This window comes from Alligator mississippiensis, chromosome 9 (genome assembly GCF_030867095.1).
Source record: "Alligator mississippiensis isolate rAllMis1 chromosome 9, rAllMis1, whole genome shotgun sequence".
In the NCBI taxonomy this organism is placed as follows: domain Eukaryota; kingdom Metazoa; phylum Chordata; order Crocodylia; family Alligatoridae; genus Alligator; species Alligator mississippiensis.
In genome coordinates, this window is record NC_081832.1 from 5,977,027 (window position 1) to 5,992,116 (window position 15,090).

Here is a 15,090-nt window from a genome sequence, read left to right on the forward strand (position 1 = left end):
CGCCGGGAGGGGGAGAGACGGCGGCGCGAGCCCGCGCATGCGCCTGGGGCGGCGCTGGCCAGACCGAGGCTGCGGGCGGAGTCACGTGACCTAGGTGCCACGTGCGCCTGCTCCCTCGGGCGGGGTTGACCCCCCTCCCCTCCCCTCCCCCACACCCACACCCTCCAAGCCATTGCCCCCAAGCCCTGAGGGCAGAGTGGGGGCAGGTGTCCCCTGTAGCCCTGAGGGCCAGAAGCGGAGGCGCTCATCTCACTGCCTGGCCCTGCAGCAGGTGTCCCCAGGAAAACTGCCCCGCACAGGGGGGCTGATGGTGCCAGAGGGGCCGAGGGGATTTAGGTTTCAGCGACTGCAGCTGCAGCGTAGGGCCTCGCAAGACGAGGTGCCTGTAAACAAGGGAAAAAACAAACCCCTGGACGTCTTTGTTTTAATAGGACCAAAAAATATAGATGTCGACGGCTCCACAGTTATTATGCGTGTTTGTGCAGAAATAACGATTCGTCGTGAAGTGTCGTGGAAATCCGTTTTCGTGGATTATTTTTATCGTACGGGGCCTCTCGAGATGGACGAAGCTTAGGGCCTCGGCGTGTCCTAATCGGTGGGGGTCTCGCCAAGCCAGACCGCAGGGTTCAAGGGCCACGATTAGGAAGACGAGAGACACCGGTGCTCGTAAGGGACCGAGTTCCTGATGTCTTGGCTGAACGGCTCCCTAGGAAGAGCATGGATGCCCACCTGATACGAGCCTTGTATTGACCGAGAGCTCCAGATCCTTATACCAGGCAGAGCTGTCCCCTCAGGGACAGGCGTCCGGTGCCCATTAAAACAGAGCGCACAGAGCCTGTCTACATCCCCACGGAGCCGGGCTTTCCACCCGTATCACAACAGAGAAGGACGCTCTAGGTTTCGACAGCACGCAGTACCCAGACCACCGGCAAGGCCCTACATCACTGGGCCCGATAGCACAGTGGTTCTCAAACACGTGTTTTTTGCAGACCACTTGAAAATTGCTGAGGGTCTTGGTGGACCACTTAATTTGTTTGTTCTACAAATCAAAGCGCACAACTCATACTTTAATATCAGTAGTCTTACCTTACAAGTACAGCTAGCCTTGATTGTTCGGCAACCTTTCTGCAGACCACCTGAGTGGAGCTCACGGACCGCAGCTTGACAACCTCTGCTATAGCAGCTTTAAAGACATTTTCTCTCTTTCAGTGTTAAATCAGTGTCATAGCATGCAAAGCAGAGATGAATGGTCTGTGCTGTTTATATGAAAAACGTGTGCATGCACACATAAGCACCCATACACTTTTGTCCAACTTCCCCTACTGTAGCATGAGAGGCAGTCACTAAAATACAAGCAAATATGAATGAGGTAGATAGGAACTGAACAAATAACTTTTCAAAATCAGGTTTGACATTGATTGTGGTTTTCTGGCACGGAAACCTGACTATTTAGGTTTTTAGAAGGTTGTCAGTAACTTGGCCCTAAATACAGTCTATACTCAAACATAGCAAGGCTAAATTTGAATACATTTAAGGATAGCCTTGAAAGCTACAGGTCAGAAACTTTTGTGATGAGAAAATTTATCTAACCCCTCTATCGGTCCCATTAAAGTCTGTGGAAAAGATAAAACCAAGAAAAATAGGGCATGAAGAAATATTTAAAATTAGTTCAGAGCCAGCCAGAGCAAAATATTCTGGACAAGAGAAATCTGATAAATGGGGAGAGAATATAACCAATGCTGGAGAGCATTCCCTTTTTTGGTTCTGGGGTCTCAGTCATCACAACATTTTGGATCTAGTAGTTGCCACACGCACATTTTCACAAACGTGAAACTGGCACCCAGTGTCTTCAGTTCATCTTTTGTTTTTCGTTGTCACGCAGTCTCACAGCAAGACACTCCTGCCATGTTGCGCTAAAGATTTTAACGGATGGAAAACTTTGATTCTAATACTCCACTTTGTATTCAGCAGAAGTTTTGTATTGTGTTTTAAAGATGTACAGAGGAAAAAGACTATCACACTCTGATAAAGTAGGGACTGGCATGTGGGGACCATTATTTGTGGGGACAATCACTATGATAATGTGGAGAAACTGCAACAAAACAAAGCACCATAAATGACACCCTGAAAAGGAAAGGCATAATAATAAACTCATGCACTTTCATTAGAATCAGCATAGCCATAAATTAGTGCTGCAGCAGATTTTTGTATTAAAATGAATTACCTCAGCAGCTTTTGGATGACTACAGACTACAATATTAGAAGATCAGTGAAAAGAAATATGACAGCTTCCACTGGTAATGCCCCAGCAAGCTTGCTTATTCAGCTGAGAACATACAGCTTCTGGCCCTCATAAATATGCCAGTAAGGCAGCTTAGAAAAAAGTCTCATCTAATGTGTTATCTGAGAACAAGAGTGTGATTAGAGGTTGGTGGCAGTGAGTGGGGGTGTAGGGAAGTTTAGTAGGGGGCACCGCGGCATTTACAACACTTGAAGCGTTGATGACACAAGCAGTCAGAAATGATGGAAACTGGATACAAAGGGCAGCTGGGAACAGCTCGTGTCAACGGGAAGAATATTGGTGGCAACTGGCAACTCCTGTAGCAGCTGAAGAACAAACCATGGCAGTTGGTGACCGAGTAGGAGGAACACGCATGATATATCTGATAGCATTTGGAGAGAAAGCTTTGGCAGCTGTTAACAGTGGAACCTGTGAGATACCTCTGGCTGCACGGGACAGAGTTAGTGGGACATTTATGGTAACTGGTGGGAAACCTGTGAGAGGGGTATCTGTGAAAGGTGGAAAGAAGCCTGTTGCAGTTTCAGCTAGAGGACGAATGTGGCCACTGTTGCCGATCTGTTGGAGGAACACCTGTGGTAGCCAAAGAGCATGTCAGAGTATGTCAGGTGGCATTTCATGGTAGGAGTGGATGGGAAAGCTCTGGTGACAGTGGTAGCTGAACACAGGAGATGAATGGATGAATGGTGGCAATTGGGGAGGGAAGTCTATGGCAGCTGGTAAGTCATTGATGGTAGTTGGGGACAACTTCAGCAACTAGTGGCAATTGGAAGGATATCTCCGGAGTTATTAGTATTTAATATTAATGAATAGGGCTTAGACATTGGAGAAGGGGCAGAGAAGAAAAACCATGACAGCTAGAGGGAAGAGAAAGGGTACATCCAAACTGGTGAATGCACATGGCAGTAGCCTTAATTTTCTCAAGGTTTCTGTGTAGGTGTTCTGTGCAGAGGACATTCCAGTTTTCTGATCCTCTGTCCTCTATTGATATGAGACCTGATGCCTTTATGTCCTCTATTTCTCTCTTCAAGAGAAAAATTGGAAAAAAATTCTCTTCAAGAGAAAAATAGAGGACATAAAGGTTTCTGGTTTCGTATCAATAGAGGACAGAGGACAACCGGACTGTCCTCTATGATGGCCACCCTAGAAGCAAGTAGAGAGAGAAGAAAATTAAAGAGGGAGTTGAAGAGACAATCAGAAGAAAATAAAAAGAAATGGAATAAGGGAGAAAAAAGCAAGAACATATACCTACATTTACAGTTGATTAGCTTGGGAAATGTACGTTCAGTTTATATTTCATGGTGTCCCATAATCTATGTAAAAGAGGGATGATCCTTTGGGAGAGGAGTATTGCTTTGAAATTCCAGGCCAGGGCAGCAGGTAGCCTTTTTTCTTTTTATTCCTAAATAAGTGGGGGAAATGACAACACACAGTGCTCTGTCTTTTCTCTGTTTCAATTTTGAGACTTTTATTTTCAAAACCCTACATATCACCCCCACAATTTAAATTTAGTCAGCTCCATTCTTGGAGTTAAAGGAAGAGTTTTAAGCTTATGTGGTGTTGGCCTTCTGCACTCCTATTGAATGCCTTATCTGTGTGGGTGGTGGTATTGGCATACACCTGCATCACCCACATGCATTTATCACCAAGTCAGGGTGTGTTACACTAGATAAAATACCACATTTTACAAAAGAGATTGCGGCAGACAACGGCAGACAATTGAAGTGACTTGCACGAAGGTTCCCAATCTCAGAGTTATGACAATAACTCAGGCATTTCTAGCAGTTATTTCTGTGTTCAAACCATTAGAAATAATACTGGTAATGTCATTAGTGAAAAGCTCTGTGCGACATATTCGGACAACATGCTGTATAATATCACATGGGTTTCCTGTCGCTATGGAGCATGCCATATTGGGGTATACATTTGATCTATAGAAATAAATATAAAAATACCATTCCAAAATTCCCTTGTATTCTAATAAGTCAGACACCATACTTATCACCATGGTGTCTGAGTGTCTTTAAAGGAGAACAGAATCACAGCAATTTTTGTACAAACCCTAAACCATGCTAAAATAATATAATCAAGACATTATAAGATTAAATACAGCTAACTAATATTAATACATGCGTGCATGTGCGCATACACACAATTAAATAAGAAGACATGGTAAATAAACTACCTAACGGAGTGCATGAAAACAGTTAAGTTTGACAAACAGACAAACAACCCCTCCAAATATGTGCATTATTTTATTTGGACAATAGATCCGTAAGCAGAGCTTATGTAATGTGCCAGCAGTTTTTTCAGTGCACAATTGGTCCCAGAAGCTGCTGATTTTGCTAAGCTTTCTGAGTGTCTGCCCTCCTCACTGTCCACCTTTAATTTTTATTTTTTTTGCAGAAACAAGATAAATCAAATGTCAGGTTCATGATAGCAGGAACAAACATGAGATCCATGCTAAGAGTCCAGTTCTCCACTTCTCTGAAGTTGTCTGGAATCCCTTTATCCCAGCAAAGGAATATATATTTGACCAAAAAAAGTAAAAAAAAAACTTCTTGAATTTATATAACACCTTTCATCAGAGAATCTCAAAGTGCCTTTAAAAATTAATCAATGCATCCTCACACCATCACTCAAAGGTGCTTATTTTATATAGCAGGAAAATTACATGCTCAACATCAAAGACCAAGCCAGCAGAAAGACTAAGAATACAACCTAGGGAGTCCTGACTCAGTCCTCAGTTTGAAACTGTGAACGACAGCTATTGCAGAAGGGTGCAGTATTACTGAGAAGCATGATCATCTTTTATGCTGAGGCTGTTCTGAATCAGGTGGGTCAGGCCTGACTGAGCTATTTTAGATATCTGATGGCTATTTTTCATAGTTCAGGAGCTGAAGGTAATTTTAAAAGATCCTTTTTCAAGAAGATGGAATGTTTTGGCTATAAAAGACCAAGTCAGCTGAACCTCAGTTGAGCAGCAACATAAGCTGAAGAATGATGACCCAAGGCCCAGAGCCACAAAACTATTTAGGCATCTAACTCAGACTCTTAGTTAAATCAATAGGAGGATCTGGGCCCAAGTCTAGATGCAATTAGGGTAGATATGGCTACCTTCTAAAGGACAGTAGGATGTTGAGCCTACACCTGAATCACCTAAGTTGAAGTTAGGAAACATAATAATTATTGTGCGTTGTGCTGCATGATTTGCTTTACTACCCCAAATTTGCTTTGCCTGAAATAGATTGATGTGACAGGGCTTCTCTGAAGCAAGCAGCTTGACTCTCAGTACATTTACGCTCCGTTCACACATGCATTGATTTAAGAGAAGTTAGGATGGGGCCAGGAGTTCATGAAGTTCTCACCAAAAGAAAGTGAGGAAGAAGACAAGAGTAAAAGAGTTATTGATCTGGCTATCACCTTCGTAGATATGGGGCCCCAGGTTGAATGCTGAAAGGAGGTTGAAAGACAAGAAAGCAAAGAAGGTCAGAAGTTTATCTCTGCAGAAGGTTAGTCTGTAAATAAAATTCTGGGATTGAAGTCTGGGATGACAAGAATCCATATATTCAGCTGCGTGCTATTTTGTCAGTAGTTTTGCTCCTTCTTTAAGGTGGTTGAACTACGTAGCAGTAGTGATAATGAGTCCTCTAAAACCATTTCCCTGTGGACAAGTGTCTGGATTATAAATCCACCATGACACTTGATGCTAATTAGTGACTCTGTCAATAATCTCAGGAGAGAGGCTAAAGGATTAATGAGAATGGAGATTTGAGAATCCTCTCCTTTTGAGTTGTTCTTCCAAAACAAAATAAAAAAACATATGGGTGTGCACATATTGTTCTTTTCATAATATATTAATCTTCATTGGAACTTCAGTATTCTGTGTAAAGAGTTTCTTTCAAGAGCAAGTAGACAGATACTTGGCTGGGATGATTTAGTCCTATGATCCTACCTCAGACCACATTTTTGAGCAAGATCAGGCACAGCTGAGTTGAAGACTAACCGTCACCAAAACAATGAACTAAGGGATGAACTCAGAACATGTACCCATTCCTCCTCTTAAAACACAGCAGGTAATGTCATAATAAAGCTAGAAGGAAAAGAAAGTACTTTGTTAAATGTTTCAGTACTTGATTAGCCATAATTCCCTACAGCGGGCTTAAAGCTTGAGTCACCAGCTTTGTAAATCACTAGCAGATTCTGCTTCTTTTGGTTCAGCTGGGGAGCGTATCATCTTACCTGGAACTAGATGGCATGATCAGTCTCTTGATGCACAACATCTGTTGCAAGTTCTATAGCTTGAGTTGTTCTTGGATTTGTTGTAACAGGGTTGTTTCAAAACCACCTTCAAGGATGTGAATATTGGCTCGTTCTTTAGCTGCTAAGGTGTTTGCTTTCTTTCAAGGTTTTGTCTTTGGCTTATTAGGATAATGTAGCTGATCTCTAAATAGATCTTTGGTTTAATTTGTTTTTTCTGTTAAAGGATACTGGGAGTAGCAATAGCTCCTTAATATTATAGCAACCATGGGATTTTAGGGTTATCTCAGAGGGTAGGTTGATTACTGTCAAAGATGTTCTTTTTTTTAAATTTTTTTATTTCCTACCTTTTTAGAAGTTAAATTACCAGAGATAACATCTAGTGAGAATTATGTTTTTCCCCTGTTCTTCCAACCACTCAGTTTTGATTATTTCTTTTTAACAGAGTAATATTATTTTACATGTGCATTTGCAAGTTGTGACCTTTATTACTTCAAATTTCTGCACTGTTGCACTCAATACCTCTCACTTTACTGTTATACAGTGGCTGGACAATAGTCTTAGTGGTTAGTGACCATTAATAAAATGCAGTCTTATCCTGAAAAATAGGTCTAAAATAGCATGAGATTTAGTATTAATATTTTCTTACCAACTTCCATATCAAGCTTGCTCATCTTACAAGTAAGATGATGTTTGTGTTTTTTCCTAACAAACAACTCCCACAAATTCACCAAGATTCTCTCTCTTCATCATCAGTAATTACTGTGCCCACAATGACATCTCTGCCAACCTACTAACAACTAATTGGGATGCACAGTTGTCATTGAGGCATCATAAGTAAACAATGAGGTTTCTCAGGTGTAGCTGAGAGCAGAAATTGGCCTCAAGAATCTTAATTATCGGTGGTGATGATGAGTTGGAAAAGACCTCATTCACCATAAGATGGTGAATTGGGAAAAAGGCCAGATCTAAAGAAGAGAGACTTGGGTGTCTTGGTCTAAAATTGCAGTCCAAAAAAACCTTGCTCAGTAATCGCATCTCCCTGGAAGTGCCTAAACCTCTCGTTTGGCTGGAAAGATCCCTATGTGTCTGTCATTCTGCCTCCTGTGCATGCCCAGAACTGTCCTGCCCTGGGGAGCTATCTAGCTCCTACCTCAGCTACAACAGGACCCAGGAGCTAGGTGGAGTGGTGCTTAAGTATCTTATGCTGAGACCAAACCTAATGCACAGCGATTAGGCCTCTTATAAAATGCAGTTTTGGCTGCTTTCTTTTTAACTATAGCAGCAGGAGGCAGTAGTGCTGGTGTTCTTCTTCTACATATTAGCCTAGTAGTAGCTAGAGCCGTCACCCAGGAAGTGAGCGATCCCAGTCCAATTTCTTCACGCGTCTGGGAGACTGATACCTCCCAGGAGAGTGCCCTAACCTGTCCGGCTGGGTTGGGGCTCTCTCAACATCTGTTACAGCTGGGGCATGGGGCAGATAGGAATGCAAGACACATGGGACCAGAAAGACAGCAAGCAAAAAGAGTCTTAGTAGCATAGCAGTCACTGTCTTTTGAAAACCAAATAGTGAGCTCTGTTCTGTTGGTTTGAAAGAACAACTGTAAACATGCTCAGAAGTGGGTTTTGAATCCTGAGTGGGTGGAAGAACCTGACTCAGGCCCCTACACTCCAGATGGGGGTGGGAATTCAGAAACACCTCTGTGCATTTTGTTTCCTATTTGCTAGCTCTGGGCCATACCCAGCTCAGCATGAACATTTTCTGAATTGCCTTTCTTAGATGCCTATCTTCTGTAGCATGGGTTTGTTATTTCACTCAGAGAGCCATCACTGCCTCACCAACATCGTAGGTGCCCGGTCTTTTAGTAGAGTCAGCACAAACGCTCTCATTCTCTGCCACCTGAAAGAAATCTGATGGTGTAACTTGCAATGAATTGGAATCTCACCAGGACATGGCACGGAGCAACTTTTCAGGCTCAGCCATGCTGTAATAAGAGCATAGTATTTCCTGTTGATCATCACAGGGCAAGGGTTACATTGATTTTGCTGTCTCATCAAAGTAGGTGACACATCACTCCACCCAATTATAAAGGAGATGGGTGTGGCTCTCTTAGAAGTCAGTCCTTTTAATGTGGGTGAAGAAATCTTGCAATGAAATGTCTAGGAGCAGCCAAGTTTGAGGGGGGTTGAGCTGAACTTTGTAATGGTATTGTTTTTAATATAGCCAAGCCTAAGGAAAAGGTGAGATGGTGATTCTACCAATTTGTATTTACCTGCTCTGAGATATAGATATATATTGTATATAGTGAATACCTGTGTATTAGTCTCCAAAACAAAGCAGTAATAAGGGAAGCTGGTTGTGATGTGCCAGATTGTGGTTCATGTTTATAATGACCATCATTTCTGGGTAGGCAAGGGTCTTTGAGTAGATGTGACCGCTCTCATTAGACCAGCTGATATCAATAAAAAAAAATCACATCTACTCAAAGTGCCTTTCCTGCCTATGTCCCTAGACCAAGACAGTTACCAAAAACCCAGCATCACTTCTGGGTGAACTTAGAGGAGGCTAAGGAAAAAGAAGAAATGTATTCACTCCCCTCTAAGGTGGTCTGTTCAGAACCAGCTGAAAAAGTAAAACCATCTTTGTTGGGCTGATGGGTAGCAAGAGTAGATTACCTCAAGAAGTCTTGTTTTCATCCTCTCTCTTCAGTTATAGATGCAAAAAGGCTTACTAGCACACTTTTTTGAAAACTTCCAGGAAGCATATTCAACCTTCATAGCTAATTCAGATATTACCTGGTATTGCAATTAATACTGGTTTGTTTGTTTTGTTTTTTAGAAATGTCTTCAAATATTCTCAGTATTTTTGAGAACAAATTTGTTTTGAAAGTTTCTCTTTGCCAATGCCGATGCTTTAACAAAAACATATCAAAGGGAAGTGCTTTGTAGCATTAAGAATGGGGGGTGGGGAAGAAGTCTTACTTTGCAGTGGGGTGGCATGATAGATTTGACTTTTAGTTGTGATTCATGACCACTTTAATTCTATTTTTCGGGTACTGTGCACTTGTGCGTCAACTATGCCGGGATACCAAATAGTAAAATTGCATTTAGTTTGTTTGATGTCAAGTTCAAGGGATAGCAATGGCCCGCTGAACTGGCCAGTGCAGCAGAATTAAATACCACTATCTACTTTTCTCTGATGCTACTTAAGAGAAATAAATGTTATTGTCCCATTGAAAATAATCTGTCTTTCTGACAGAAAATTCTCCTTAAGCTTACAAATTCTCTTTCAGTACCCCCCAGCTACTCATCTTAAAATAGGATTTTGTGTCACCTGCATACTATGCTATCTGGTAGTTGGTACATTAGTACTTTACACAGATGCATGGGTTTGCTGTCCTATGTGGAACATTTAGTAACCATTACTGCAGTGTTGTTGTGACTATGGAGCGATGAAAGGGTATTGTGAGCAACCTGATGAAGAAAAGCATTATTAAAAAGGGACGATTTAAAGCAAGAATCTAGGAAGTAATATGAGTATGTCATATCCTCTGAGTTGGCAATCTTGCCCATTGTGTACTTTGAGAGGTAAAATATTTGTCTCCTTTAAACTTGCCCTAGTTTCTGGTAGTGATGCCCCTTGTAACTTGTTTCATCCAGTCCTTTAGTTAGAAACAGGAAGGATTCTAGGGGGAGATCCACAACCTCCATCAGAAAAGGAGAGGATCTGCCTGTGAGATGGGGGAGGAGATTGGGAAAGGAACGTGCACCCAGGTTTTTACAATAACAAACACATTTCCTTAGCAGAGACCTGCCATCTAGTGTTCTAAGACATAGTTTGCTATAATTTACTTGAGGCCAGATTCTGGCATCTTTTTATTCGCAATAAGCAGCACTTCAAGTGTGCAAATTGACTCGGTGAGCAATGTTGGTAGTATCTGGGTGCTGAAGACTGAAGAAAAGGAATGGTGGTGTATAAAGAGTAATCTATAGGAAACAGAATGATGTCTGCAATCATTACAGACTCTTGAACAGTTCAGAAACTTTTCTTGGTTAATAACCCTTTTCTGCTGTGTCCCCTTCTTCCCCCCCCCCAAGATGAGCCAGGTCAATGAAGTAACTGCAGTATGATTATTTTAACCATATTGTTGCAAGTACTTAGATAGAGAAGTCGGAAGCCCCTGGTAGATTGGGAAGACAACCTGACAAAATCCTGCTATTGTCTTTGGGATTCTAAATTCATACAATAACTTTCAGGTACAGTCTAATATAAAAAGTCCTCCAATAGTTTTCTTGCCTTCCTCATTTGTATATATTTTAGAATTTATACTTTTTGCATCAGTTACTCAAAATGATTGTACCCACTTCTCTTTAGCAGGCCAGTGACATTGCTTTTGTGCCGCCATGGAAGATCCTGAAGAGCTGATGAAACTGTTTGGCATTGTACGCACGCCAAACGTTGACAAACGCTTGGGATCAATATATTCCACTTAAAATGTTCCTGTCAGAATCATCCTTCTGTGTCTTCAGGTACAAGGCTACGACCATGGCGTATTGAACAATAAGATCTTGGGGGCAGAGATTCTTGTATTCTGTGCTTGTGCGAAGCCTGCACAATAAGGCCCTCTCCCATCTGGGGCCTCTAGGTGCTACTGTAATACAAATAATAAAATGAATATCTGATTTCTCAGAACCAATGCATTCATCTACGGCAACTGTTGTTGATGTTGCATCAATTATGAAATCAGTTCCTACACTGACCTAATCTGCTTTTAAATATTTATTAACAGATGGAGATAAGTAAGGTAAGAAGTCATTGCCCAGTCTTGAGACTCTTTCTGTGGTAGCAGGCATGATTTGATGCCCAGGAAAGATTGTTAGGGATAATGAGAAGCAGTACACAATTTATATAAAGGTAGAATCTGAACTAAGGAGAATGGATATCGTATTAAAGTAGATGGTGAACTTTTCGTACCTTTTTGGAATCTTAATTTGAGACCATGTGCCTACATTTCTTACAAACAACTCTCATGACATCTAGGCAATTGCTTGAACCTTTCTATATGGTTATACCGAAGTATGGATTTTGACTGATTGGCTCCCTGATAGTATAATTAAAGTTATTAATTTTAGATAGCAACTTAGTTTTGTTTTTCCAGGCTAGCATACACAGTCCTTCAGCCTGACACCTCCCATGTTCCCTCTGATTGCACCTTTTGTGGAGTAAAAAGGAGACACTGAGCTTCTACATGAAAACCTCTCTATAATTTTAGTTGAGACACTATTGGACAGGAACGTCACTTGTATGCAAATGTGGAGGCAGTTTCTAATATGCTGATATACTGCTGTGACTTATGCTGCAGTGTACAGTCAGTCTTGGGTTTTCTTTTCCTACTACTGTCTGCTTGTGCAATGGTTGAGTGCCTTCCATGTGACAAGGAACTCCACTGTGGTATTCATGGGGTTTCTGACATTTCTGGTATAAAAATTCACCTGGGGAGAACAGTGCTTTTATCTTTGTTAATGTAGGTGGTAGAGCAGCAGTGCTTACTATTGGCAAGGGGAGGTAAATGCAGAGATAAGACCTATGAGAGATGCTAACTCAGCCACCTAGCTGGCACAGTGTAGGACAGGTGGGTAGGGACAGCTGCTTTGAATTCACCCTCTTCTTTCAAAGAACTTTTAAAAGGTTGCTGATTTCAGATCCCCCCCCCCCCCCCCAGCTTAGCTGTAGGTCAGAATATCTAATTACCTAATTTAACTAAACCAAGTTAAGTTGTAGACTGACCTGTGTATAATAAAACATGGGATCACATTCCAGCTGGAGGTCATTGGTTTTTTTGCTGTCACAATCACTTTCTTGAAAAAGTCAAACTTCCAGTAAGAAAACCATCATGATTAATTGCTATCCTTACCAGAAAACAGGGATTTATTTATTTATTTATTTTTTTGGCTCTGTCATATGATGGCTTTCCCCTTTTAAGTAAATTGGGTTCAGCTCTCCTGGTTACAGACCAGGTGCTTCCCAGCTGGGCCTGATTAGGAGTGCTGGTGACATCTGGGGTAATAAATAAATAAAGAAGTAGCTGCGGGAGCCAGTGGGAGTGGGCTGAGGCCAGTAGGCAGAAATTACCTTTCAGACTTGGAAAGGCAGGGCTAGAAGTAGTAGACAGGTTTGTTTGGTGGTTTCTTTGCCAGAAGCTGAATGGCTGTAGAAGACTAAGGGTTGGAAGAGAAGTTAAAGGAACAAGAGAAGGTCATTGGCTAAGGGAGCAGTGGAAAAGCTTGTCCAATGACCTGTTCAGCTTGGAGAGTGTGATTTGTGATTGTATGCTCTTGGGTTGGAGGAAAAATAATCCTGGTAGAGAGGCTGGAAGTTATGTTGTAAAGAACTGGGGGGCTATCTGGCAAGTAGACTGAAAAAGAGTCTGTGGAGTGACAGAACATGCTAGGGCTGGGAGCATTGGATCAGTATACTGTATTTGGGACTCCTAAGGAAAAATGTATAGTGTGTAATACTAGAACAAACAGATTCTGCACTGGAATCTTTGAGGAGAGACTGAGGCAGATGATATTAGGACCTTCCATGTCCAAAAGATGTTTCTGGAGGCCTGATGTTATAGGCTGCTGCGCTAAAAGCTGTAAAATGGGTGAGTCCATTCATTAATGTGATAAAATGAGATTTGTGTATGAACAAATTCTTGTCTTGGAGGTCTTTGCCAGGATAACTGGAAGCTTGCAAAGTTCCTACCTGGTAAAGTTGATTCAAGTTACAGAAACTTGAATTTGTTTAGGGACTAAGAATGTTGGCCTCAAGCTGTGGCAGATGAAATTTAGGAGGAATTTTCTGATTTGTATTAGTGGTCAAGCATTGGAAAAGCCTACCTAGAAAAGTTGTGGAATCTTCATCCTTGGCATGCTTCAAGAGCAGACTGGGCAGGCACTTGGCTGACCTGGTTTGGTCACAGTGCTTGACCAGATAACCTGTGAGGGTTTTTTTTCCTGAACTCCTTTCCTATGATCCTCCAGAGAATACTTATTGGATAGATGACTTACAACTCAAAATAAGCCACAAATAATTGACACCTCACTCCCCTCCCTGTTCCAAAGCTATCATTCTTGACATCTTCTAGCAGTATGCATTCAAAAACCAACATTTCTCTCTTAAAATGGTAATTGGGGTATGTAGTTATAATCTTTGCATCTCCCTAGACTGGGCCTCTTGCTTCTATATAATGTTCCCAGAGTCTTCTTGCAGATGTTTGTGCTTCTTACCTTGGCAAGCAATAACAGAGCAGACTAAGGAGGTAGATGAAGAGTTAGAAAGGAAAGCACTATTCTAGACATTGTTACTTGTATATATTACAAGCCTGAAGGTTTTTGGGATTAACAACATAAATAACTCTTGTCTAAACTAATTACCTACCATGATACTTGCATTTTGAAGAAAAACAGGAACAAACTAAAACAACTGGATGCGCCCCATGAGAACGGAAGAAAAAGCTTTCAAAAAGCACAAATGAGATCTGGGTTCTTGGTTACCTTTTTAGCTTTTGAAATCTCTCTTATCAGAAGGAATTGCTCTGATAGATGGGTATAGGTAAACCATGGCAACTGTCTTCCAATTAATAACCAGCGGGTCTCTATTTACTGAGGAACTTTTATTTTTCATGAAACAAGGTTTCTAAGAATCAATTTATGTTGTTAATCATGCAGAACTTATTACAACTAATAGCTTTCATGGATGAGGTTTGTTCTTTTAAATTCTCTACTGATAGTTCTGTTGACCCTGATGCATAAGCTCTTCAGAAATGTTACCTCATTGCATCATGCTATGATCTCTTCTACCTGATATGTTCTGTTGCAATCAAAGGCTTAGTGAGTCTGTTGCTAGCAAAGCAGGTTCAGTATGTATCATTAAATGTTATTTCTAAATGAACATATTTAAGAAGTGGGTCAACAGGAGTAGAATAGATGAGGATGGTACACTCTTAAAATTATATTTTGTGTCCATATTTGCCAGATAAGGCCTAAGATGCTTTCCTGGATCATGCTTGGATCTAATAATGACTTTCTTACTATGAGGAAGACTAGATTTATTCATATGCAATGGGGGAAAAGGGACTACCTAAAGACCCACCAGTATTAAAAGTGCCCAATTTAGACCTACATAAAATGAGTTTTCAGCTGAACTTTAATGGAGTTTTTAATGGAAAACATTGAGTTTTCTGTCCAATGAAGCTGTGTACTTATGCCCCCAAGTCTCCCTCCAACCACATTTCTGTAATTAACTGTTGCTTCTCTTCTCTCCATGGGCATATCTATAGCGACACTGCATTTGTCTTTACATTTAAAGTAGGATTTCCTAACTGATGTTGGCATTGTATTTCCACTACCTGTAATGTTCTTGCCATTGCAAGGATCTGACCTGCCGGCACACAGACTTGTGTACGTTTGACTCGTGTGCAGTAACACAGCATGTAAGATCCCAAATTAAACTGTCTTTGGCCCTTGGGCTACATTATTTTGTC

The 15,090-nt window shown here is 41.3% G+C and overlaps 1 protein-coding gene and 1 long non-coding RNA gene across 2 annotated transcripts in view; both read left to right on the plus strand.

Annotated features, from left to right (window-relative positions):
• Positions 1 to 48: 48 nt before the first annotated feature.
• On the plus strand, positions 49 to 11,252 carry LOC132243422 (uncharacterized). Its single transcript, XR_009454998.1, has 2 exons — positions 49 to 8,800; positions 10,935 to 11,252. It is a non-coding gene; the product is annotated as an uncharacterized LOC132243422 (long non-coding RNA).
• A 1,066-nt stretch (positions 11,253 to 12,318) lies between these two features.
• Positions 12,319 to 15,090, plus strand: part of TAF4 (TATA-box binding protein associated factor 4) — a 60,350-nt gene continuing 57,578 nt past the window's right edge. Inside the window, exon 1 of the mRNA XM_059713215.1 lies at positions 12,319 to 13,209. Coding sequence (XP_059569198.1) covers positions 13,005 to 13,209 — 205 coding nt within the window. The 5' untranslated portion in view covers positions 12,319 to 13,004. The remainder of the gene's footprint in view (positions 13,210 to 15,090) is intronic.